General features: G+C 46.8%; 1 protein-coding gene and 1 long non-coding RNA gene across 3 annotated transcripts; one reads left to right on the top strand and one right to left on the bottom strand.

The window, feature by feature from the left end:
* Window positions 1-1,423: 1,423 nt before the first annotated feature.
* pigq (phosphatidylinositol glycan anchor biosynthesis, class Q) lies at window positions 1,424-25,215 on the bottom strand. 2 transcript variants are annotated; one of them, XM_056288465.1, is made up of 14 exons: window positions 25,141-25,215; window positions 22,781-22,978; window positions 22,202-22,388; window positions 20,824-21,008; window positions 19,575-19,771; window positions 17,586-17,717; window positions 16,627-16,747; window positions 14,433-14,559; window positions 14,065-14,218; window positions 10,445-10,556; window positions 9,456-9,536; window positions 5,378-5,492; window positions 4,315-4,376; window positions 1,424-2,620 (listed from the first exon to the last, which is right to left on the bottom strand). In XM_056288465.1, exons 2-14 carry the CDS (start codon window positions 22,931-22,933, stop codon window positions 2,468-2,470), a joined length of 1,779 nt encoding a protein of 592 aa, XP_056144440.1. In that variant the 5' UTR covers window positions 22,934-22,978; window positions 25,141-25,215; the 3' UTR covers window positions 1,424-2,467. The 2 variants fall into 2 exon arrangements, with proteins under 2 accessions (XP_056144440.1, XP_056144441.1); XM_056288466.1 differs by lacking the exon at window positions 9,456-9,536.
* Window positions 6,201-14,463, top strand: LOC130119874 (uncharacterized). Its single transcript, XR_008810867.1, has 3 exons — window positions 6,201-6,258; window positions 9,459-9,576; window positions 14,421-14,463. It is a non-coding gene; the product is annotated as an uncharacterized LOC130119874 (long non-coding RNA).
* Window positions 25,216-25,391: the final 176 nt, after the last annotated feature.

The following is a 25,391-nucleotide window of genomic DNA, read 5'->3' as shown; positions in this document are numbered from 1 at the left end:
TCCAGGTTCGCCGGAGTTTTGACATTGTTGTGCCGGTTTCTCTGGCGTGGCCCCGCAGGGCAGCATTGACAAACAATGGCTACCCTGTTGAAAACATCACATGAACAACCTCCGTTTACACAACCGCGTCAGTTCTGTATGGGGTCAGAGCTCTTATTCAGTTCTGAACAAGTGACTGTCTTCCTTTGAAAAGAGACAAACGGGCAAACAAGTCGTCAGAACTTTAAATACCAATAGACTTTTATTTGAAAAATACTGGTTCGTTACCAGCAGGTCGATAGGCAGCAAAAATAAAAGGGTCAGAAAAAGTCCAAAAACACAGCCCTGATTCTTCTGTAATGAAGCTCTCGGTCTAAGTTGGCACCAAGGCAGAAACAGACCAGGGTAGAAATGTCTTGACGCTCCACAATCCAGGTGGAGAAATCCAGAAAGATGAACCGGTTCATCCGGACACAGAGTTTAGTGGGAGAAACACCGCCATCTAAGTGGCCTCTTCAGCCTCTGCTGATTCCTGGAGTCACTGAGATGAGTGACGAAAGGTTCCTCCCACTAAACCTTGTGTCCAGATGAGCTGAGTAATCTTTCTGGGAACAGGGTATAAAAAAGGAGGTGAAAAATACAACGATAATCATTTACTTTAATGGGGGCTCGGCCAGTCCTCCCTATTGTTCTGATGAATTTCAAGAATGGCTGCAATTATCTGACAAACAATGAGGCACGTGACTCATTTCTCTGGCACTGCACTGGAAAAATAAAAAAAAAACAACTAATGACTTCAGCTAGCTAGTCTTGAGCAGGTTCGACCAAGATGTACTGGTGAAACATACTATGTACAGGTGAAACATATGTACTGGTGAAACATACTATGTACTGGTGAAACATATGTACTGGAAAAACATATGTACTGGAAAACATATGAACTGGAGAAACATATGTACTGGAGAAACATATGAACTGGAAAAACATATGTACTGGTGAAACATATGTACTGGAGAAACATGTACTGGTGAAACATATGTACTGGTGAAACATATGTACTGGAAAAACATATGAACTGGAGAAACATATGTACTGGACAAACATATGTACTGGAGAATCATATGTACTGGACAAACATATGTACTGGAGAAACATATGAACTGGAAAAACATATGTACTGGTGAAACATATGTACTGGCGAAACATATGAACTGGAAAAACATATGTACTAGTGAAACATATGTACTGGAGAAACATATGTACTGGTGAAACATATGAACTGGAAAAACATATGTACTAGTGAAACATATGTACTGGTGAAACATATGTACTGGAGAAACATATGAACTGGAGAAACATATGAACTGGAAAAACATATGAACTGGAGAAACATATGTACTGGACAAACATATGTACTGGACAAACATATGTACTGGAGAAACATATGAACTGGAAAAACATATGAACTGGAGAAACATATGTACTGGTGAAACATATGTACTGGTGAAACATATGTACTGGAGAAACATATGTACTGGTGAAACATATGTACTGGTGAAACATATGTACTGGAGAAACATATGTACTGGTGAAACATATGTACTGGAGAAACATAGGGCAGGACAATGTTGACCGCTGGTCTGGTTTTGTAGCTGAAGACAAACTCGAGGGTGGAATGTACATGCTGGACACGTCCTGTAGAGTACATGATGAAGTACTTCGTACACCTGCTTCTCTACTGGCTTATGAGTCAAATTCAATATGTCTGCTTTCTCCACTTGTGGACAATCCATGGGAAGATTTTTTTAAAGGTCCAAAATACAAAAGAGATACGCCATCTGACACGATAACACAAATACATAACAACTACACAAATATAGCCTAGGATTTTAAATTAAAATGTCAAAGTTTACATCAAAATAATCAGTTAGTCCAGTTAGAATCATGTTAGATTAAGACTAGTGCCCCTTTCCCACTACATGGTACCGGCTCCACTCGACTGGACTTGCAGAGTGTTGTTTTCCATCACCATAACAGTACCCCTCAGTGTAGCTGGGCTGCATTGGTTGTGGTACCCGCTCCAGTTTTGTTGGAACCCTGACAAAGTTGGTACCGGAAAAGTGGTAACAGTTACCAAAATGCCGGTACTTTCCAGTAATGGAAAACGAAAGAGTCCAGTCCAGTTGAGCCGGTACCATGTAGCGGAAAAGGTACCATTTAGCGGAAAAGGGGCATAGGTTAATTTTTCATTTACTGATAAGATAAAATCAAAGGTGTAAGACTATCTGTGGTCAGTGCAGATAAATCATGAATACCTGATTTCAAAGAAGACATCTGTCCCCATGTACACACAGACACACACAGACACACACACACACACACACTGTTGACCTCTCCCTTAGAGCATTCCCGTCAGATCTCTCTCCTCCACTTCCCACTGTGCTCGCCCCCCCCCCCCGGAATATCTTCCCTGTGGTCTGTCAGTCTCTCAGTCCACCTTGGTGGTCTTGTGTTTCCAGGGATAGACCAGTTCGCCAACAAACAGTTTCTTGACCAGTGCGGTCCAAGAGTCCTTGGGGTAGCAGCTGTACGTGGGGGTCCGGTATGTCTGCACCACAGAGCTGCAGTTCAGCGGGTTGATCTGAGGAGAAGGACGGAGGTGGTGAATACACGTGTGTGTGTGTGTGTGTGTGTGTTGATACACTTGAGGTTCTGCTGAGGTTTCTTCCTGTTAAGGTTTTCCCTGTGAGGTTTTCCCAGTGTCTCAGGATCGAGAGTGTTACCTACTGTTGTGTACCGCGTCTTCCTGTTTCTCCTTGTGTGACAGTTCATTCCTCTGAGAGTGTAACTGTGACTCACGGCTGTACAAATACACTTGAGTTGAAGTTTGTTTCACGGATGCAGTAGGGACAACTTACAACGGATCTTTTTTTGGGGGGGGGGATTTCCTCCCCCTTTCTCTTCCCAATTGTATCCGGCCAATTACCCCACTCTTCTGAGCCGTCCCGGTCTCTGCTCCACCCCCTCTGCTGATCCGGGGAGGGCTGCAGACTACCACATGCCTCCTCCCATACATGTGGAGTCACCAGCCGCTTCTTTTCACCTGACAGTGAGGAGTTTCACCAGGGGGATGTGGTGGGTGGGAGGATCACGCTATTCCCCCCAGTCCCCCCTCCCCCCCGAACAGGCGCCACGACCGACCAGAGGAAGCGCTAGTGAAGCGACCAGGAAATTTACACACATCCGGCTTCCCACCTGCAGACACGGCCAGTTGTGTCTTGTAGGGACGCCCGACCAAGCTGGAGGTAACACGGGGATTCGAACCGGCGATCCCTGTGTTGGTAGGCAACGGAATAGACCGCCACGCCACCTGACAGCAAAAGATGTCTACTGAGGCAGTTAGAAAATGGCAAACCTCAGGAGACCTGGGGTCTCGTGTTATCAGTCGTTACTATAAGCATATTTGTTCTTACACGCCCGTGGAGTTTTTCAGCCCTCAAGTTGTCTGACAGTCGGTAGCAAAGCATGATGGTCATTTGCAACTCCTTCCTCCTAACATCTACTGTCTACCTCCTGCAATGAGCAATCACCCAGGCCTGCAAAGACATCAGTGTTAGTCAATCGGTGTCTAAATTCAGCGGTTACCCAGGTTCTACACGGGTCTCTCAGACAAACTTCAGGGCTAAAAAATCCCGTGGGCGCGTACACACAAATCTGCCCACAGTAACGACTGATACATGAGGCCCCGGCTGTCTACCAGCCACCATCCATCCATTACCCAAGCTGCTTATCCCCACTGGGGTCGCGGGACGCGGGAGCCTATCCCAGCAGTCACTGGGCGGCAGGCGGGGAGACATCCTGGACAGGCCGCCAGGCCATCGCACAGGGACGACATACACACACATTCATACCTAGGGACAATGTAGTACGGCCGAGTCACCTGGCCTACATGTCTTTGGACTGTGGGAGGAAACCGGAGCCTCCGGAGGAAACCCACTCAGACACGGGGAGAACACGCAAACTCCACACAGAGGACGACCCGGGACGACCCCCAAGGTTGGACTACCCCGGGTCTCGAACCTGGGACCTTCTTGCTGTGAGGCGACCATGCTAACCACTGTGCCACCGCGCCGCCCCCTACCTTTCTACTTAAATGAGTTTGTTGTTGTCATGTCGGTCAGTAAATGTTAGAGGACGAGATTCAAGGAGAAGTACACACAGCACCTTCATGTAATGACAACAGCATGAAAACACACCAGACATGCAAGTCTTGAACCCTTTAAAAGCCCGGAGTCACACAGGTCTGCTGCATGTGTGTGAGGAATTCCTCCTTACCTCCATCAGCAGGTGAAGGGCCGTCCCAGGCTCATCACACAGAACCCTGAACTTCACCCCGTCTGCACAACACAGCAAGAGACACACACACACACACACACACACACACACACACACACACACACACACACACACACACACACACACACACACACACACATCAGCTTACATCTTTTCATCTACACTACCAATACACACTGCATGTTGTCCTGCGTTTTTGTCATCTGTCTATCCTTTCATTTCCCTACATCCATCAACCTGACTGACATCCATCCATCCAACTGATTTGCTCTCACTTCCACGTCTGACATCCAACCATCCACCCATCTGTCCATCCATCCATCCACCCATCTATCCACCCATCTATCCATCATCCATCCGTCCATCCATCCGTCCGTCCATCCATCTGCCCGCCCGTCCAGCCATCCATCCATCCATCCACCCATCTATCCACCCATCTATCCATCATCCATCCGTCCATCCATCTGCCCGCCCATCCATCCATCCATTCATCCATCCATTCATCCATCCATCCGTCCGCCCACCCATCCAACAATCCATCAGTCCATCCATCCATCCATCATCCATCCATCCATCCATCTATCCGTCCGTCCGCCCACCCATCCAAGAATCCATCCATTCATCAGTCCGTCCATCCATCCATCCATTCATCATCCAACCATCCATCCATCCATCAATCCGTCCGTCCGTCCGTCCGTCCGTCCACCCATCCATCCATCCATCCATCCATCCATCCATCCATCCATCCATCCATCCTCCTAATTAGCATAAGGATATCTTGTTTTGACTGTCTGTCTTCTCAAACCTCCCTTCAGTTCAGTGCAGTTGTTTTAATGATCACACAGCCATGGGATGCTGGTGGAGGTAGATTCCAGCACAACACAGTGATACAGCTCAGTGTAGCACACACCACCTAACTCATCTTTTCTCAACAGCCACCAACACTCGTTCATCATCTGGACACATCCTTCACTTGGCCTTCTGGTTTGGATCTCCGGTGACAATGTGTTTGACTTAAAGCTGAATTCTCTCGGCTGCGTACCTGCCAGTCTGTAGGGGCGGCAGATGCGGAGGCCCATGGCGAACAGCGGGAAGGAGTTGATTAAGTCCACGCTGAGGTGCAGCACGCCCTGGAACACCACCACCATGAGCCGCAGCTGAGCAACAGACAGGAGGAAAAACGAAGACATGTTTCGGACCATGTCAGACAGCATCACATGGCTTCAGGACACGCTTAACTCAGGCTGGATCAGAAAAACTCTGAATCAGAAAAGCTTCTTCCAACTTCCCAAAGCAGACTTTCTGAATTGAACGCCCACTCTCCACAGCAGCTGGCCAGATGTGCTGAGTTACGCAGACTTTCTAGTGGTCTGCTAATTGAAAACACTTCACCAGTCACCTGAAAGGGTTAGAAAAAACCCCGGCGTGTTTGTCTGCATCTACATCACAATCAGAACCACTTTACTTGTCGTTTCATTTCACGCACTTCTACACATGAAATGAAACAAAACATCTTTTCCCCAGCCCACAGCCCTGCAACACAAAGACAAAACCACATCCAAAAACTACAAATACACACACATCCAAACTAACACATACCTCTAAGCTAAACAAAAACAACAAAAAAAAGCACCGTCCAGGAGAACGAAGGCCAGCCAGGATGACTGTCGGGACTGCCGGTCTGCATGGGTTTAGTTAGCTTAGGGCGCTGTCAGACCGCCCTCGATGTTTCCTCTTAGGGGTGCAGCTCTGGTCAGGGCTGTGGTCCTTGAGCCCACAGCACACAGCAGACCAAGCTCTCCCCGCCGATCCAGCGCCCTAAGCTAACTAAACCCATGCAGACCGGCAGTTCCGACAGTCATCCTGGCTGGCCTTCGTTCTCCTGGACGGTGCTTTTTTTTGTTGTTTTTGTTTAGCTTAGAGGTATGTGTTAGTTTGGATATGTGTGTATTTGTAGTTTTTGGATGTGGTTTTGTCTTAGTGTTGCAGGGCTGTGGGCTGGGGAAAAGATGTTTTGTTTCATTTCATGTGCAGAAGTGCATGAAATGAAACAACAAATAGAGTGGTTCTGATTGTGATGTAGATACAGAAACCCAGGACCTTCTTGCTGTGAGGCGACGGCGCTAACCACTGGGCCACCATGCCGCCCACGCCCAGTTACGAAGACACACGAAAAATTCAACAACAAAAAATAGCCGATTTTAGAAAAATGTGAGTATATTGACGTGAGTCAGTGTTATCTGGTTTAAGTTGAATCTCGCCGTCAACATGCAAACATGATTATTAGCTGGATAGCTCAGTAGGTAAGAATGCCAGCTTTCCTGCCGGATATCAGGGGTTTGAACCCCGGTTGGGACAAGTCTCCAGTGAGAGTCCGTGGCTCAGACTCTTAATGCTGTACAACTCAACTACCTCCTGATGTACAACTCAACTACCTCCAGATGTACAACTCAACCACCTCCAGATGTACAACTCAACCACCTCCAGATGTACAACTCAACCACCTCCAGATGTACAACTCAACTACCTCTCAGATGTACAAATCAACTACCTCCAGATGTACAACTTAACCACCTCTCAGATGTACAACTCAACCATCTCTCAGATGTACAACTCAACCACCTCCAGATGTAAAACTCAACTACCTCCAGATGTACAACTCAACTACCTCCAGATGTACAACTCAACTACCTCTCAGATGTACAACTCAACCACCTCTCAGAAGTACAACTCAACTACCTTTCAGATGTACAACTCAACTACCTCCAGATGTATAATTCAACTACCTCCAGATGTACAACTTAACCACCTCTCAGATGTACAACTCAACCACCTTCCAGAAGTACAACTCAACTACCTCCAGATATGCAATTCAACTACCTCCAGATGTACAACTCAACTACCTCTCAGATGTGCAACTCAACTACCTCCAGATGTACAACTCAACTACCTCCAGATGTACAACTCAACTACCTCCAGATGTACAACTCAACTACCTGTCCGATGTGCAACTCAACTACCTCTCAGATGTGCAACTCAACTACCTCTCAGATGTACAACTCAACTACCTCCAGATGTACAACTCAACTACCTCTCAGATGTACAACTCAACCACCTCTCAGAAGTACAACTCAACTACCTTTCAGATGTACAACTCAACTACCTCCAGATGTATAATTCAACTACCTCCAGATGTACAACTTAACCACCTCTCAGATGTACAACTCAACCACCTTCCAGAAGTACAACTCAACTACCTCCAGATATGCAATTCAACTACCTCCAGATGTACAACTCAACTACCTCTCAGATGTGCAACTCAACTACCTCCAGATGTACAACTCAACTACCTCCAGATGTACAACTCAACTACCTCCAGATGTACAACTCAACTACCTCTCAGATGTGCAACTCAACTACCTCTCAGATGTGCAACTCAACTACCTCTCAGATGTACAACTCAACTACCTCCAGATGTACAACTCAACTACCTCTCAGATGTACAACTCAACCACCTCTCAGAAGTACAACTCAACTACCTTTCAGATGTACAACTCAACCACCTCCAGATGTACAACTCAACTACCTCCAGATGTACAACTTAACCACCTCTCAGATGTACAACTCAACCACCTTCCAGAAGTACAACTCAACTACCTCCAGATATGCAATTCAACTACCTCCAGATGTACAACTCAACTACCTCTCAGATGTGCAACTCAACTACCTCCAGATGTACAACTCAACTACCTCCAGATGTACAACTCAACTACCTCCAGATGTACAACTCAACTACCTCTCAGATGTGCAACTCAACTACCTCCAGATGTACAACTCAACTACCTCCAGATGTACAACTCAACTACCTCCAGATGTACAACTCAACTACCTCTCAGATGTGCAACTCAACTACCTCTCAGATGTGCAACTCAACTACCTCTCAGATGTACAACTCAACTACCTCCAGATGTACAACTCAACTACCTCTCAGATGTACAACTCAACCACCTCTCAGAAGTACAACTCAACTACCTTTCAGATGTGCAACTCAACCACCTCCAGATGTATAATTCAACTACCTCCAGATGTACAACTTAACCACCTCTCAGATGTACAACTCAACCACCTTCCAGAAGTACAACTCAACTACCTCCAGATATGCAATTCAACTACCTCCAGATGTACAACTCAACTACCTCTCAGATGTGCAACTCAACTACCTCCAGATGTACAACTCAACTACCTCCAGATGTACAACTCAACTACCTCCAGATGTACAACTCAACTACCTCTCAGATGTGCAACTCAACTACCTCTCAGATGTACAACTCAACTATCTCCAGATGTACATCTGACCACTCTTCCGAGCCATCCTGGTCGCTGCTCCACCCCCTCTGCCAATCTGGGGAGGGCTGCAAACTACCATGTCTCCTCCGATACATGTGGAGTTGCCAGCCGCTTCTTTTCACCTGACAGTGAGGAGTTTAACCAGGGGGACGTAGTGTGTGGGAGGATCACGCTATTCCCCCCAGTTCCTCCCCCCCTGAACAGGCGCCCTGACTGACCAGAGGAGGCGCTAGTGCAGCGACCGGGACACATACCCACATCCGGCTTCCCACCCAGAGACACAGCCAATTGTGTCAGTAGGGACGCCCAACCAAGCCGGAGGTAACACGGGGATTTGAACCAGTGATCCCTGTGTTGGTAGGCAACGGAACAGACCGCTACACTACCCGGATGCCCCGTATGGAGTTTAAACACTGTCCAACAAATCCCAAATCTAAAACTTAGCACTGAATAATCATCACATGCCAACAGTCTCTACTACAGCATTAACATCTAAAACAGAAACAGGAGAACAGCTGAAAATGACAAATATTAACTGAGATAATATACACATGGTGTGTACTGGCACAAGGCTGCAGGTACCTATGATGACATGGTGAACCTAACACCCTCACAACTGGTGATGAATTCCGCATTTCACCTGCAGCTCCCTGCTTTATGTGCCTTTGGATGATGACAGCTGTGGACGGTAGCTGTCCACCAGCATGGCAGGCAGAGTAAACGTCCATCAGTCAGTCAAAATCAAACAAACATGTCAGTTTCCATGTTCTTACCAGTGTGAAGACGAGGTAGTAGAGGGCAGTGGTGGGCAGCAGGAACAGCAGGATGGTGAACAGCAGCGTTCCTATGAAGAGCTGAAAGTGGCAGACAGAGGACTTAACACTCGGCAACAGTGTGAGTATGTTTGAGCTACAGATGCAACGTCATGCTGGTGGAGTCAACATGGTGACAAGTCACAAAACTCTGCATAGGGCTGGTATGACGTGGCTGTGCAGTAAAGGTACGAGGAGTGAGGTCTGTTGTTTCTGACAGACGTGTAAAAAAAAGTGATTTGGGGGCGTCCGGGTGGCGTGGCAGTCTATTCTGTTGCCTACCAACACGGGGATCAGCCCGTTCGAATCCCCGTGTTACCCCCGACTTGGTCGGGCGTCTCTACAGACACAATGGGCTGTGTCTGCGGGTGGGATGACGGATGTGGGTATGTGTCTTGGCCGCTGCACTAGCGCCTCCTCTGGTCGGTCAGGGCACCTGTTCGGGGGAGAGGTAACTGGGGGGGAATAGCGTGATCCTCCAATGCGCTACGTCCCCCTGGTGAAACTCCTCACTGTCAGGTGAAAAGAAGCGGCTGGCAACTCCACATGTATGGGAGGAGGCATGTGGTAGTCTGCAGCCCTCCCCAGATGAACAGAGGGGGTGGAGCATCGACCGGTACGGCTCGGAAGAGTGGGGTAACTGGCCGAATTCAACTGGAGAGAAAAGGGGGGCGGAGTAATTTGTCCGTAAATGGAGATGAGGGCGGCCCTGTGATGGCCTGGCAGCCTGTCCAGGCTTTTTCCTCACCTGCCACCCAGTGACTGCTGGGATAGGCTCCAGCATCCCACGACCCCGACTGGGATAAGCGGCTTTGATAATGGATGGCTGGAACGATGGAGATGAGGGAAGAATTGAATACGTGTTTGAGCGAGTGAGTGAGAGAGAGAGAGAGAGAGAGCGAGAGAGGGAGAGGGAGAGTGTTTTGTGTGGTTTTCTGCACAGAGCCTACCTGGTCCATGTCGTAGGAGCAGGAGTCCACCCTCTGCCTCAGGACATTCCACTTCTTCCCCCTGAAGAGTCTCCAGAGAGAAGACAGACCATAGATCTTCAGGAAATACAACCTGAGAGAGAGAAGAGAGAGAGAAAGAGATAGAGAGTGGGAGAGAGAGAGAGAGAGAGAGAGAGAGAGAGAGAGAGAGAGAGAGAGGGAGAGAGCCAACAGTCAGTAGTGGTAGAGCAGGATTTGCATGTTCTCATCTTTCAGTCTGTTTGGTAAATTATTGTCTGTGGAACAGAACAGCGTTTCCCAACCCAGTCCTCAAGGACCCCCTATCCTGCAGATTTTCATTGTAACCCTGCGTAGGTAGCCCTGCTTGTACTTACTCAACCGATCATCTCACAGCACTTAATTATGCAAGGTGTGCAACATCTGACATAATTCATTGCTGATAGGTCGAATAACTACAAACAGGTACACCTATTCAGGGTTGCAAAGAAAACCTGTAGGATAGGGGTTCCTTGAGGACTGGGTTGGAAAACACTGGAATGGAAGACTGTTTATCTCGGTTAGTTTTGATCTTCGGAGGTCTGAGGCGGCTCCCGGAGGATGAGGGAGAAGTTTAGGTCAGTCTCGGCCTTCTACATGGCCTGTCAATCAAACAGCGCAGACAGACACGGCTGTTGAACGCCAGCTATCTCACTGCAGCGGTCACCAGTACAGTTTAATACAGTTTTCATGGTGATAAACATTCACCAGCAACACAATATAGCTCTACTGGATGGATGGATGGATGGATGGATGGATGGATGGATGGATGGATGGATGGATGGATGGATGGATGGGGGTGTGTGTGTGTGTGTGTGACATCCTACTTCATGCTACTTTCAGCCATGTGACAATGACATCATACTTCTCTTTACCTTCCCCCGTGTGTGACAATGACAACATAGTTCTGAGTATCTCCAGCAGTGGGACAACACAGAACCTGGCGGGGGGGGGATGGGGGGGGTTCGGAGAAGGTACAATGCGTGCTTGTTATGCATCCTTTGAAAATAGAAGAGAAGGCAACTGCTGAGATGGACCCAAAATAGAAATGGAAGATCACAGGCACACAGACTCGTCACTCTCAAAGGTATTCAAACACACGTGGACGCACACGCATACACGGACTTACGTATTCGGAGCGTTGTCGAGGTATAAATATGTAAGAGGGAATGTGGGTAATATTTCATTATGCACTGCGGGTGAGAGAGCTGATCTATCTTTAGAGCAAATACATAATTTAGAACAATCCTCTCTCTGGCATGCGGGACTATTATTGCAGCCATCTTCACAGGGCGTGAGCCGACATATCACAGCCCAGGCTCCGCAGAAGAGCCAAAATGTGCTTTTTAGGGTCGCCGTGACCGATTATTTAATGGAACCAAATGAAACGGCCGTTATCTGCCTGGGGAAGCTGCCAGCTGTAGTTCCGCTTTGTGGGCAAATGTCTGCATATATCCATGATAATGTAAATTCATCCGTGAAATGAAAACTCCTTTGATGCAGTGTTCTGATCATCGCACTGCGCTCTGACGACTGACCTGTGAGGAGAACACAGCGCGGTGAACGCTAGCCTACGGGCCGAATGCGGGCCATGAATATTCATGAAAACAGAGGCAGTCTATTATACTGCGTCGAGCTAGACCCATGGGACATAGCAAGCCTCAGTTCTTGTACCTTGCAAACCTGGTTAACAGATACAAGTTATTCAGCTGAGTTAGGCCGGAAGAGCACAAAGAGTGCTAATTCACGTTTGCAGCAGCCTCACCCAGTGCAGGTATGGGAAGATGGCGGCACAAATTCACATTTGCGGCGGCCTCACCCAGTATCGTCCGTGCAGTGCCTTTGTCCGTGTCTAAGTTTTGTCTTCATTTGATGGCTTGGAGAGCTGGCGCTGGATCGACTGGGGCAGCTTAGTCTGCTGCGTCCTCTGGGCCCAGGGACCACAGCCCTGCCTGGAGCTGTGCCCACAGAGGTAACACCAAGGACAGTCTGACAGGATGCAGAAGCTGGGCAGGCTATGCTAACTGCTAGCCCATGCAGACCGGCAGTTCCATTAACACCGAAGGTGTTCTGGCGGCGGCCTCGTCTAGCTTCGACTGTGTAGTGTCATTATGTGGAGTGCGGGGAAGTGTGTCAAAGGTGTCTGGCTGGGAGAGCTGGCATATGATCGGCTGAGGGGGCCTGGTCTGCTGCGTCCTGTGGGCCCAAGGACCACGGCCCTGACCGGAGCTGCACCCGAAGAGGAAACACCAAGGGCGGTCTGACAGGACGCGGAAGCGGGGCAGGCTAAGCTAACTGCTAGCTCATGCAGACCGGCAGTTCCGACAGTCATCCCGGCTGGCGTTCCTTCCTTTGGACTGTGATTTTTTTTGCTTCGTTTGGATATAGTATGTGTTAGTTAGTATGTGTGTTCTTGTAGTTCTTGTAGTTTTTGGGTGTGTTTTTGTGTTGCACTGCTGTGGGCTGGGGGAGACGGCATTTTGTTTCATTTCATGTACGCAAGCACATGAAATGAAATGACAAAGTGTTCCTGAAATAAAGTGTTCCTGAATAATGCTGCTTCATAATCCTATCCTGGAGTAATAAAACTATCTATTTCATAGGCCATTTATCTGATGCTCTCATCCATAGCTACACGGTACGAGTGGTAAAATTAGAAACATCAATTCCTCTTTAGGTCAGAGGTTTAACACACTGGGTTTGCATGCCAGTGAACTGAAGTGGGGGGTTGAACAGATGTGTATAATGTATGTTTTTCAAGCTTCGGTTTGGTGTCTGTTTGATCCGATGAGATCTGACCCAATGTCAGTGACACCAAGACTGAACATTAACTGAGAGACATAAAAATATATTATGATGTTTTTTTTCCCTTTAACATCACCTGAAGTAAGCTCAGAAGAGAGTACAATCTGGGCGTCTGGGTGGTGTGACAGTGAAACTCCACTGTCAGGTGGAAAAAAGCGGCTGGCGACGCCACATGTATTGGAGGAGGCATGTGGTAGTCTGCAGCCCTCCCCGGATCAGCAGAGGGGGTGGAGCAGCGACCGGGACAGCTCGGAAGAGTGGGGTAATTGGTCGGATACAACTGGGGAGAAAAAAGGGGAAAAATCCCCCCCCCCCCCAAAAAAAAAGAAGAGAGGACAAGCTTTTCTGACAGAATGAAGACATCCTCTTAAAATGATATTCAGAAAGGTGAAGCTGAGGTGTAAATGGGGGTGAATGAACTGAAGCGCCTCCAGTGGATGAAGCAGGCTGTGAGGACAGACTGCCCCCGGGTGGTAAGACATGGGAATAAAAGCACATAGATACCCCCAAGAAACAGATTGGCTGGTAGCAGTGCTTAAACACTGCCAAATCCCACTTCTTCTGAAACTGCATTTTGTTGTGGCTAGTAGGTGCTCTTTCTCAGTTCATTTCAAATCCGCACCTGTACCGGGCACGCGGCCAGGACACAACACGTAAATAAATTAAAAAAGATATCCATAGAAAACTGTGGCGACCCCTAACGGGAGCAGCCGAAAGTAGTAGTAGTAGTAGATCCATAGAAAATGGGACTGGTGTACAGAGACACACAATATGGATACCTGGCTCCGTAGACGTAGAAGCAGTAGATGTGGAATGTGAGTAGGGCCACAATGTCAGACACCAGGGAGAGGGCAAAGGTCAAACCCAGGCAGGCTGACAGGCCCACGTACCACAGGATCCTCTCAATAAAGGGAGACATCAGGTGGATGTAGCCTGGAGAAGAAGAGAATATATCAAGAACTCAGAGTCCTCTGTGTCAAACAAAGCATGATATGGTGCTTCGTCAACCACAGCCTGATTTGAACATCTGTCTGTTACTTGGATGTGTGTGTTTGTGTGATGCAACTGACAGAATCTAGAGGCATGGTGGATATGGAACAGACGTACGTGTGTGTGTGTGTGTTTTTTTTTTTAGTGTGTGACTCACTGATCCAGAGGTGGATGTGGTAGAGAAAGAAACGGCCAAGCACCTCGTCCAGGGCCCGGTTCATCTTCAGCCCCGCTGGAGCTCCCATCAGCCACTGCAGCAGCTCCTCCAACTCTTTAGCAACATGCTACAGAGCGCCGCATGGAACAAGGTCAAGACACAAAAAGTACACAGCTTTATCATGAACCCGGCAGATTAAAACGGTTTCACAATTGGTTCTGTAGACTGTCATGTTTGAACAGCGCCATAATTATGCCAGAGTAAGGGCTTGCAATGTGATAAGCGGGCCAAATGATAAAAGTTATGGGTATCAAATTCGCTGAGAAATAATCTAGTAAAACTTCAAATATTAATATCAAAGTCCATGTTCAAATCGGCAGTCATTATTAACCTTTCAACGTTTTCAATGGATTGCAAGGTCGTGAAAACATTCTTCTCAAACAAAACACAAGAACACAAAGTTTGAGGTGCCATAGTTTTCACTTGACATATGATAGAAAGCCACTGAGAGTAAAATCGGTGAACAGATAGAAAAAAGTTTAGTGTCAGCTTGACCATTCTGTCTATGCAAGTCATGAAATGTTTGTACGGAGAAAATCTGCTGTGGTGTAATCATGTCTGCTAATAACTGCAACAAACACACAACATCATTTACACAATATCAGTACATAGTAGGGCTGTGTAAAGGCAAGAATTTGGCGATTCTTCAAACACTACAAGTGTCACAATCCAATATATTGTCATACATTATGATACGACAAACATCGCAATATTTTGTCAAAATGGTGAAAAATGGTTCATCAGCATCAACAACTGCTCCTCTGTCCCAAGGCGTCCCCCAGGGTTCGGTGCTTGGTCCTCTCCTTTTCGTTGTTTACATGCTCCCCCCTTGATAACATCATACATCATCATGGTCTCCACTTCCACTGTTACGCTGATGACGTCCCACTCTATGACTCCACTAAATCCATCACCACAACAACTTACTCCACTCTGACCAACTGCCTCACTGAAATCAAATCATGGATGCAGGCCAACTTCCTCAAACTAATTTCTGATAAATCTGACATGATCATCATTGGCACCAAATCCCTTACCAAATCCACTCACAACTTCTGTCTCACCATCGATAACTCCACCTTCCTCCTGCGCACACATCTGTAACCTTGGAATAATTTTCAACAGCAACCTCTCCTTTGAAAACTGCCTTTTTCTACCTAAAACACATAGATCGTCGGCGCCCATTACTCTTCTTCTCTACTGTGAAACCTTCAGCCATGCCTTCATCACATCCAGAATTCACTACTGCAACAGCATTCTCTACGACTCATCGTCCAAAGTCCTAACCAAACTCCAGTACATCCAGAACTCTGCTGCCCGCCTGCCCACCCACTCCCGCTCCCATGACCACATCACCCTGACGTCCAGAACCTCCACTGGCTCCCTGTCCCACAATGGATCCAATTCAAAGTCCTTCTCCTCACTCACAAAACCCTCCATAACCAGGCCTCCCTCCTACCTCACTGAACTGCTCCACTACCATACTCCTTCCCCTAACCTTTGCTCCTCCAACATCAACCTGCTGTCTTCACCACATAGGACCATGCACCGGACCTGGGGTGACAGAGCCTTCTCTATTGCTGCCCCTCCTTTTGGAACGCTCTCCCCAAACACATCAGAGACTGCACTGATCTGTCCATATTCAAATCACTAATCAAAACTCACCTCTTCAGAATTGCTTTTAATGTGTGATTAATGTTGTGTGTTTTATGCTTTTGGTGTGTTGCTCTTGTGTTTACTTTATCATATGTAAAGCGTCAGAGTATTTTGAAAAGCGCTGTATAAATAAAATGAATTATTATCCTTATTATTTCATTAAAATATAAAGAAAATACTTCAATAGTAAATCAAAGTCATAGCTAGTGTGACACTGACAACACCTGCTGTTGTTCTATGCAGTCTTGTTACAATGCCGCACCTGCCACTTAGTGGTCAGAGATGGAAATTACACAGTAAAGTAGCGATGCTGCCACATCTCTGTGTGTAACCTTGGGACTCAATGCCGAAAATTATACAATATTATGAAAGACAATATATATTCAAGTATCAATATACAACATACAACAGTACACACACACCGGAACAGAAAGAGCCAGACAGATGGACACACATGTAGACCACCATGCTCTCTTACATCAGCAGCAGGCACTAGTGTATTGGCGAGAACAGTGATGCGGTTCTCTCTGTACAGCCAGGAGATGAGCAGCATGCCGAGCGCCACATCCACCAGGAAGGACACCAAGATGTTGGCTTTCCTAGTGGTTGTTGAAGGCCATAACAAAAGACAACAGAACAAAACAAACAAAACAAAAAAACCAGACAAACAATAACACATCTATTAGGGATTGTAAATGTAAAATTCTCCACTGTACAACTAGTTGATGAAGTCCTGGCTTAAGAAAGACACCAGTCAACAGTAGAAGCCACCAAGAGGTCACACCAGAACTCACTACGTCTTTCTTGAGTTGCTTTGGTTCTAGGAGGAGCGTGATAGTGTGTTGATGACTGAGAAAGCTTTTAGTTTGTTGACAGTTACATAACCCACCGTGGGTCTGGTTGTGCTAGGATTAGGGCTGTGTACTGGTGAGAATCTGGCGATACGATACGTATCAAAGGTGATATATTGTGGTTTCACAGGCCTGTGTTCTTTGTGCTTATGCTACTTCCTGTCTCAGTTTACGTTGTTGTGTTGGAGTGGAAGAGTCAAACGGCTGAAGATAGATTACAACACTGTTATCTAGCGGTCGTGGGGTTACGCACAACACAAAATGTTTGTCACGATCCTTTACATGTAAACAATTAAACATCGATATCGTGGTTTTGAGAATCGATACAGTGTCACAAAAGATAATATCACGATACTCGAGTGTATCAGTATTTTCTTACACCCCTATCTAGGATGCTAGTTCAATTCACCGCTCTCTCTCTCTGCTCCAGTGTTCTTGTATTGCAGCTAAAACCACTTTGACATTTCTGAGCCAAAAGCTGTGCAGTCTTTAGGGCTGCTCCCACCGCAGCAGACAGTCCAACACTAGATGATGTCATCAGCTAGTCCTCCTCTTCACTGTTTCAACCTGGGTGGTGTGTACTCACCTCATGAACTCTGTGTGACTGGCAGCTCTCCTCATTGAGCTCAGCGTCTTCATGTGCTCTGTCCTGTAGCTGAGCTGGACACAGGTGGACAGTTTACTGGACAGGAAGCGGAGTGGGTAAATATTAAAGACCCTGTGACACAGGAGAGGATTCAGCGGAGTTAGAGCCAGCGGTGGTTGGTGTGTATTTGTATGTATGTATGTGTGCATGTACATGTGCATGTACATGTGTGCATGTACGTATACTGATGAGTCAAAACATTATCACCACTCACAGGTGAACTGAATAACATTGGCACATGTCAAGAGCTGGGTAGATTAGATGGTAAGCGAACAATCATTTCTTGTAGTCAACATGTTGGATGTAAGAGAAATGGGCAGGAGTAAAGATCTGAGCAACTTTGATAAGGGCCAAACTAACGGCAAGGCTTGTGAGATGCTCCCAGCAGTGGTGAGTACCTACCGACAGTGGTCTGAGGAGGGAGAAACCACAAACCAGCGACAGGGTGTTGGGCGGCCTAAGGCTTATTGATGTGCGAGGGCAACGGAGGCTTACTTGTCTGGTCTGAACCGACAGTCGGCCTACTGTGGCATTCTTTCTTTCTGCTTTCTTCAGCATCATCAGCTACGATGTTGGCCGCCGAAAAACATGCTCAACAAGTTGTTAAGCATGTTTTGGGTTTTCGGTAAAAATAGACATGGTTTACCATTGCCTTCTGCCCGCAGTACAGGAGACCAGATACTAGAGTTTCCAGCATGCCTCCTGCTGTCCTGAAGCTACTGTTGGCCAGATGGTTTGGTTCGTCCACCAGCTACAGGTACTACACTGCTGCTGCCCAGTGTAGAGCAGGTCTATTTAAAGGCCACCTTCAAACACCTTGTCACAGTGCCATTGTGGGGCCTTTGCAGCTTTTTGTAGGGCCACCAGTGCCACCCAATGGCCCACTGCGCCCTGGTAGCCACCACCGCTGTTGGTCCGCGACTGCTTATTTGTCAGGTAAGCCTGCTTATTTCACAGCTGTCCCCCATATTTGAGGGGGCATTCCACTATCCGTCACCTGTGGACGCGCTCCACAGCAGTACAGCTCTGCCAGAAGCTACTGTGGCACAGCTCACAGAACATCTTAATGATGGTTATGGGAGGAATGTGTCACAACATAGTGCATCGGACCCTGTTGCGTATGGGACTGTGTAGCTGCAGGACTAGTCAGACTGCCCGCGATGACCCCTGTCCACCACCAAAATCGCCACAATGGGCACACAAGTGTCGGAACTGGACCGTAGAGCAGTGGAAAAAGGTCGCCTGGTCCAATAAGTCCTGTTTTCTTTTAGATCATGTGGATGGCTGGGGGAAGTGATGGCACCAGGGTGCGCTGTGAGAAGACGAAAAGCAGGTGGAGGGAGTGTGATGCTCTGGGCAATGTTCTGCTGGGAAACCCTGGGTTCGGCCATTCATGTGGACGTCAATTTGACACGTGCCACCTTCCTAAACATCACTGCAGACCAGGTACACCCCTTCATGGCAATGGTATACTCTGGCGGCAGTGGCCTCTTTTAGCGGGATAATGCACCCTGCCACACCGCACACATTATTCGGGAATGGTTTGAGAAGCACGATGAAGTGTTCAAGGTGTTACCCTGGCCTCCAAATTCCCCAGATCTCAATCTGATTGAGCATCTGTGGGACGTGCTGGACCGACAAGTCCAATCCGCAGCCGCTCCACCTCGCAACTTACAGGATTTAAGGATCTGCTGCTAATATTTTGGTGCCAGATACCACAGGAAGCTTTCAGGGGTCTTGTAGAGTCCATAACCTCAGTGGGTCGATGCTGTTTTGGTAGCACAAGGAGGACCAACAGCATATTAGGCAGGTGGTCATAATGTTTTGGCTCATCAGTGTATGTATGTGTGTATTTATGTATGTGTGTGTGTGTGTCTATGTAGGTGTGTCTGTGTGTGTCCACAGGAGCAGGCCTACACCCCCTCTCACCTTATGCTACAAATCCAGGACCAGATGGAGAGGAGCCAGGTGAGGAGCAGGCAGACCGGCGTGGAGGCCTGTTTCAGCAGCTCTACGATGATGCTGGCCTCGCGGCCCTCAGACTGCCAGTGGGTCGACTTCAGCGGGCCATCGTCGTATTTGTCCAGGAAGAACAGGGGCTCGCTCCGTGCCACCGTCTGAAACATCTGGAGCAGAGAAATGTGTTGCATCACGCATGAGAGGGTGCATGTCAGCCATGACAGGTCTGTCCAGAGTTAAAACGCTAAGAGAAACAGTACTGTAGTTTTACACTTTAACAGCTATTACAGTATCAAGCAGGGGTATTTGTTGAGCAGTATTCATGATTGGAACTGCCACACAACTTAATAGTGCAGCTGCCCAGCTGGTTGGCTCTCTGTTATTTAACCCTTTACTCATTTTAAATGAGAGCCTGCCTTTATGTTTTGGAAGGTGGAATGAGATTCATGAATGTAGATGTTAAAAAGGCGGGCCTGGAAGGTCATCAGGTGAGCCGTCTTTGTCAAATATTTATTAGGTAAAAACAAAATGAAGGGTGTCCAGGTGGGGTGGCGGTCTATTCCGTTGCCTACCAGCACGGGGATCACCGGTTCGAATCCCCGTGTTAACCTCTGGCTTGGTCGGGCGTGTCTACAGACACAATTGGCCGTGTCTATGGGTGGGAGGCCGGATGTGGGTATGTGTCCTGGTCACCACAATAGTGCCTCCTCTGGTCGGTTGGGGTGCCTGTTCGGGCGGGGGAGGGGGAACTAGGGGGGAATAGTGTGATCCTCCCACGTGCTACGTCCACCCGGTGAAACTCCTCACTGTCAAGTGAAAAGAAGCGGCTGGCGACTCTACATGTATGGGAGGAGGCATGTGGTAGTTTGGAGCCCTCCCCGGGTCAGCAGAGGGGGTGGAGCAGTGACCGGGACGGCTCGGAAGAGTGGGGTAATTGGCCAGATACAATTGGGGAGAAAAAGGGGGGAGGGAACAAAAACAAAAAACGAACTGGACTTTGGGGTCAAGTGTACTTGGATCCAGGTCCAAGTCTTTAGTGTGAAAGCACCTTAGTCCTATCTGTATCTGGACTATTGCTCCTGAAGACCTTCAAACGGTGTAAACCACAAAGAGGTAGAGAGGTCTCATATTTTGTTAATGGTGTATTTTGTTTCTGTGGCTCCGCCTGGCTAAAAAGATCTATCTGCGCTTCCTCAACACGACCGCAGCCTCTCCGTACCTGTTGCAGTTCAGACGGGGGGTCAACACCGGGGTCGCGGCCTCCATTCTCCTCGGGGTGAAGCTGCGAAAGCATGACTTTCCTCTGCTCATAGTGAACGAAGATTACCTTGTCCCTCTTCTCCTCTCCTTCATCGCCACCCTCCTCACCCTCCTTCTCCACATCTTGCTGCACTGTTTTCCCACCTGACGATGACACAAAGTCAAATATCACAATATAATAAAAAATACTGCGATTTTATGACCTTTAAGGGAACGTCCCCTCTTATCTACAGCAAAGTGTGAAAACTACACAAATAAAAAAGTACAACAACGTGAGTTTATTTCAAGCCCCATGTTTGAATAAAGCTTAAAACATTAATAATATGCAGAGATCTTTACATTAAACCTCTTCACAGTATCTGTTCACTGGGATCTGACACCGTAATCTAGGGGAAAGTGTTAAAGTCACCACAGCTTAACGTTACGATTCTCCACTCAGTCACCCCCCCCCCCTTAACAATAATACTAACTAAACATGAGGAAGAGCACTATCTCAGTTGCTTTCAAACCCCAAAACATGCTGTGCTAGAAGTTGGTCCACCCCAAGGATCGGGTCCCCCGGCACAAACAGAGCAATATAGTGTAGCTGTTAGGCGCCAGGAGGATTGCCGTGACTTGTACATTGGGGAAACTAAACAGCTGCTGGCCAAGAGGATGGCACAACACAGGAGCGCTAACACGTCAGGCCAGGACTCCACAGTCTACACCATCTACAGACCAGGACTCCACAGTCTACACCATCTACAGACCAGGACTCCACAGTCTACACCATCTACAGACCAGGACTCCACAGTCTACACCATCTACAGACCAGTGGCCACTCTTTCAGGGATGAGGATGTGCACATCCTTGATAGGGAGGAACGCTGGTTTGAAAGTGGGGGGCAAAGAGGCCATCTATGTGAAGAGGGAAAGACCATCCCTGAAACATATGTGTGTGTGTGTGTGTGGGGGGGGGGGGGGGCAAGAGTACATCTGTCCCCATCTTATAATGCTGTGCTTGCAACTATTCCCCAATCCTGTGTGAATAGTACACATGGCCATTGTAACTCTAGTTAATGGTCACAGCAATTTGCATATGAAACTGATCATTAGTTCAGTCGTTATGTGACTGTATTGTTTATAAGGGTGGGGATACCTGCAGTCAGTTGAGACTGAAGAAATCAGCTGAGTGATGAAACATTTCCCCCAATAAACGTGTCAAGATGAACTGAGTCAATTTCTGTGACTATCTAAACAGTATCCAGTAAGACACATCAGTACACTTAAACACAAGGAATGCTCCAACATAAACCCAACATGTTCCATTATAAAACTTGTACAAGCTCTACACCTTACCCAGGTCCCGGTTGAGGACTTGACAAGTGAAGCCAGTCTTGCCCATCTGTCGGCTGAGCTGGAGCCAGTTTTGCTGGGGGAAAATGGTGATGAGGTCCCTGAGGAAGCTCTCCATGCCCTCCTGGCCCTCCTTGGGCAAGCTCCAGGAGCCGAGCACTGACAGCTCCACCTTGCTCTGGGCCTGCATCTGATCCAAGGATGGGGAGACAGGTGGAGAGAGGGAATGAAATGGAATGAAAGGACTGAGACTGAATGAGTGGGACCCATTTGTGCCGGCTGCTGTGACTGCTTAGAAAATGGCTATGTTAAAAATGTTGTGTGGTGAAAGTGAAATATCGCAGTAGCTTCTTTACACACACTGAGCTGTAGTGGCCAGATTGCTGGAGAAAAAAAAAAATCACCCCCTTTGGTCAATTAGACATCACCCAAAGATTATGGGCCATATGGATTGAATTAGGCCTTTTCATTTTCAACACTGGCTTACACACATGAAAATGTAAAAGTACAGGTACAAGCTTGCACAGCTGCACCTTTACGCACACCCCGAGAAGACAGAGGCCCACCCTGTGTGTGACTGACCTGCTGGATGTACTGTTTGACCTGGCCAGGGATGAAGGGGTAGTGGATGACGGTCAGCACCACGGCCGTGTCATGGCCAGGGATCCAGCGCCCCACCAGCAGCCCGCTGTCCGCCAGGTTACAGCACTGAGGGAAGAAGATCTTCAGCACCATGTTTCCTGCTGCAGCTCCGGATTTGGGCTCCAGCAACTCTTATATCTGAGAACAGCAGGAAAAAACAGTTAATTCATTTAGTGTAGTTGTGAATGCCCTAGCACTGCAGCTTGGTTTGTGACCTGCAGCCGCAGTCCCGCTGCTGTCCTCTTTTTACCCTTCAGATATTGAGCCTTGTGCAGGTTACCATGACAACGGCGCCCGCGGCAGGATTACGATTGATTTAAATGGCAACGATAAGCAGCGCACCACACTGCAAACGTTAGTGTAGTTAGGTTAAGCTGGTGCAACATTTCCAAACGTGTTCCAAGTCAAGGACTCACCATGACAGGTAAACACTAAGTCACTGGCATCAATCTGATAAGATTCAGTGGTAACACTTTAGTATGGGGAACATAGTCACCATTAATTAGGTGCTTATTAGCATGCAAATTAGCAACATATTGGCTCTTCATTGGTCTTTATTAAGCACTTATTAATGCCGTATTCTGCATGGCCTTATTATACAACCAGTAAGCCATTAGCTATGAGTTTTCCCTCTATAACCTCAGAAGTATTGCTTATTAGTAGTACCATCTCAATATGCTTTGCTTAGTGTGGCCTTTATAAGGTGGTAGTACCACAAGAAGAGGTATTCTCCCTTACTAACACTTAATGAATATGCTCTGTTCTTACATAACAACACACAAAACTACAAGTGTTCATAGTGTTACATTACTCTACATTAAGTTTTTGTTACTTAGAATATGTTCCCCATACTAAAGTGACATCTTGATCATTACTAATTCACTAGTAATTAAGTTTTTCTACTTAGAATATGTTCCCCATACTAAAGTGACATCTTAATCATTACTAATTCACTAGTAATTAAGTTTTTTTACTTAGAATATGTTCCCCATACTAAAGTGACATCTTGATCATTACTAATTCACTAGTAATTAAGTTTTTCTACTTAGAATATGTTCCCCATACTAAAGTGACATCTTGATCATTACTAATTCACTAGTAATTAAGTTTTTTTACTTAGAATATGTTCCCCATACTAAAGTGACATCTTGATCATTACTAATTCACTAGTAATTAAGTTTTTTTTACTTAGAATATGTTCCCCATACTAAAGTGACATCTTGATCATTACTAATTCACTAGTAATTAAGTTTTTCTACTTAGAATATGTTCCCCATACTAAAGTGACATCTTGATCATTACTAATTCACTAGTAATTAAGTTTTTCTACTTAGAATATGTTCCCCATACTAAAGTGACATCTTGATCATTACTAATTCACTAGTAATTAAGTTTTTCTACTTAGAATATGTTCCCCATACTAAAGTGACATCTTGATCATTACTAATTCACTAGTAATTAAGTTTTTTTTACTTAGAATATGTTCCCCATACTAAAGTGACATCTTGATCATTACTAATTCACTAGTAATTAAGTTTTTCTACTTAGAATATGTTCCCCATACTAAAGTGACATCTTGATCATTACTAATTCACTAGTAATTAAGTTTTTCTACTTAGAATATGTTCCCCATACTAAAGTGACATCTTGATCATTACTAATTCACTAGTAATTAAGTTTTTCTACTTAGAATATGTTCCCCATACTAAAGTGACATCTTGATCATTACTAATTCACAAGTAATTAAGTTTTTCTACTTACAATATGTTCCCCATACTAAAGTGTTACCGGTTCGGGGACTGCAGAGTGAAACTGGGAAACCGGAACAACCTTTCACTGTGATCTGGCATTTTTGACCCTCGAGGACCCCCGTCAAACACTCGCCTTTGAGAACCACCGAACTTACCGAGGTCAAACCCGGGTCAGACTACTGCCCCAAATGACAGCTCAGTCCCACAGGGCTCGAAACTCACCTAGCGTCTTTCAGCAGATACAGACACAATGGGCGGTGCCGGTGTGTAAAACCCGCTATTCGGACGAAAGTCTGCAAGACGCTGACTAACTCACCGCCCAGTTAAACCCCGAAACGAAGCAGCCAGGTACAACCAGCTGGCTCCACCTGCCCTCCAAATACATACACCAAGCTAGGGTTCAGGTTCACCAGTTACCCACACATCTCTCCTAAAATCTGCCAACCACAACAGAGCCCGGTGTACGCTGTAGATATATTATTATTATTATTATCGTTGTTCTTGTTGTTATTCTAACACGGAGCCAGTGTGGAGAGTGGGTCTGTTTACCGTCGGCGTCATGAGCAGCGATCTCCGAGCCGAGCGCTTCAGCTAGGTTAACGAGTCACCTAACGGAGGCCGCCATCTTTGTTGTTGATGGTCCGCTGTAAAAACGCTCCGGATAGAAACACGTTCGAATTATTATTATCATCATTATTATTATTATTATTATTATTATTATTATTATCGTTGTTGTTGTTGTTATTCTAACACGGAGCCAGCGTGGAGAGTGGGTCTGTTTACCATCGGCGTCATGAGCA

Source organism: Lampris incognitus, chromosome 10, assembly GCF_029633865.1.
Source record: "Lampris incognitus isolate fLamInc1 chromosome 10, fLamInc1.hap2, whole genome shotgun sequence".
In the NCBI taxonomy this organism is placed as follows: Eukaryota; Metazoa; Chordata; class Actinopteri; order Lampriformes; family Lampridae; genus Lampris; species Lampris incognitus.
Note: the sequence above shows the minus strand (reverse complement) of the source record. Positions and strands in the feature narration are given on the sequence as shown.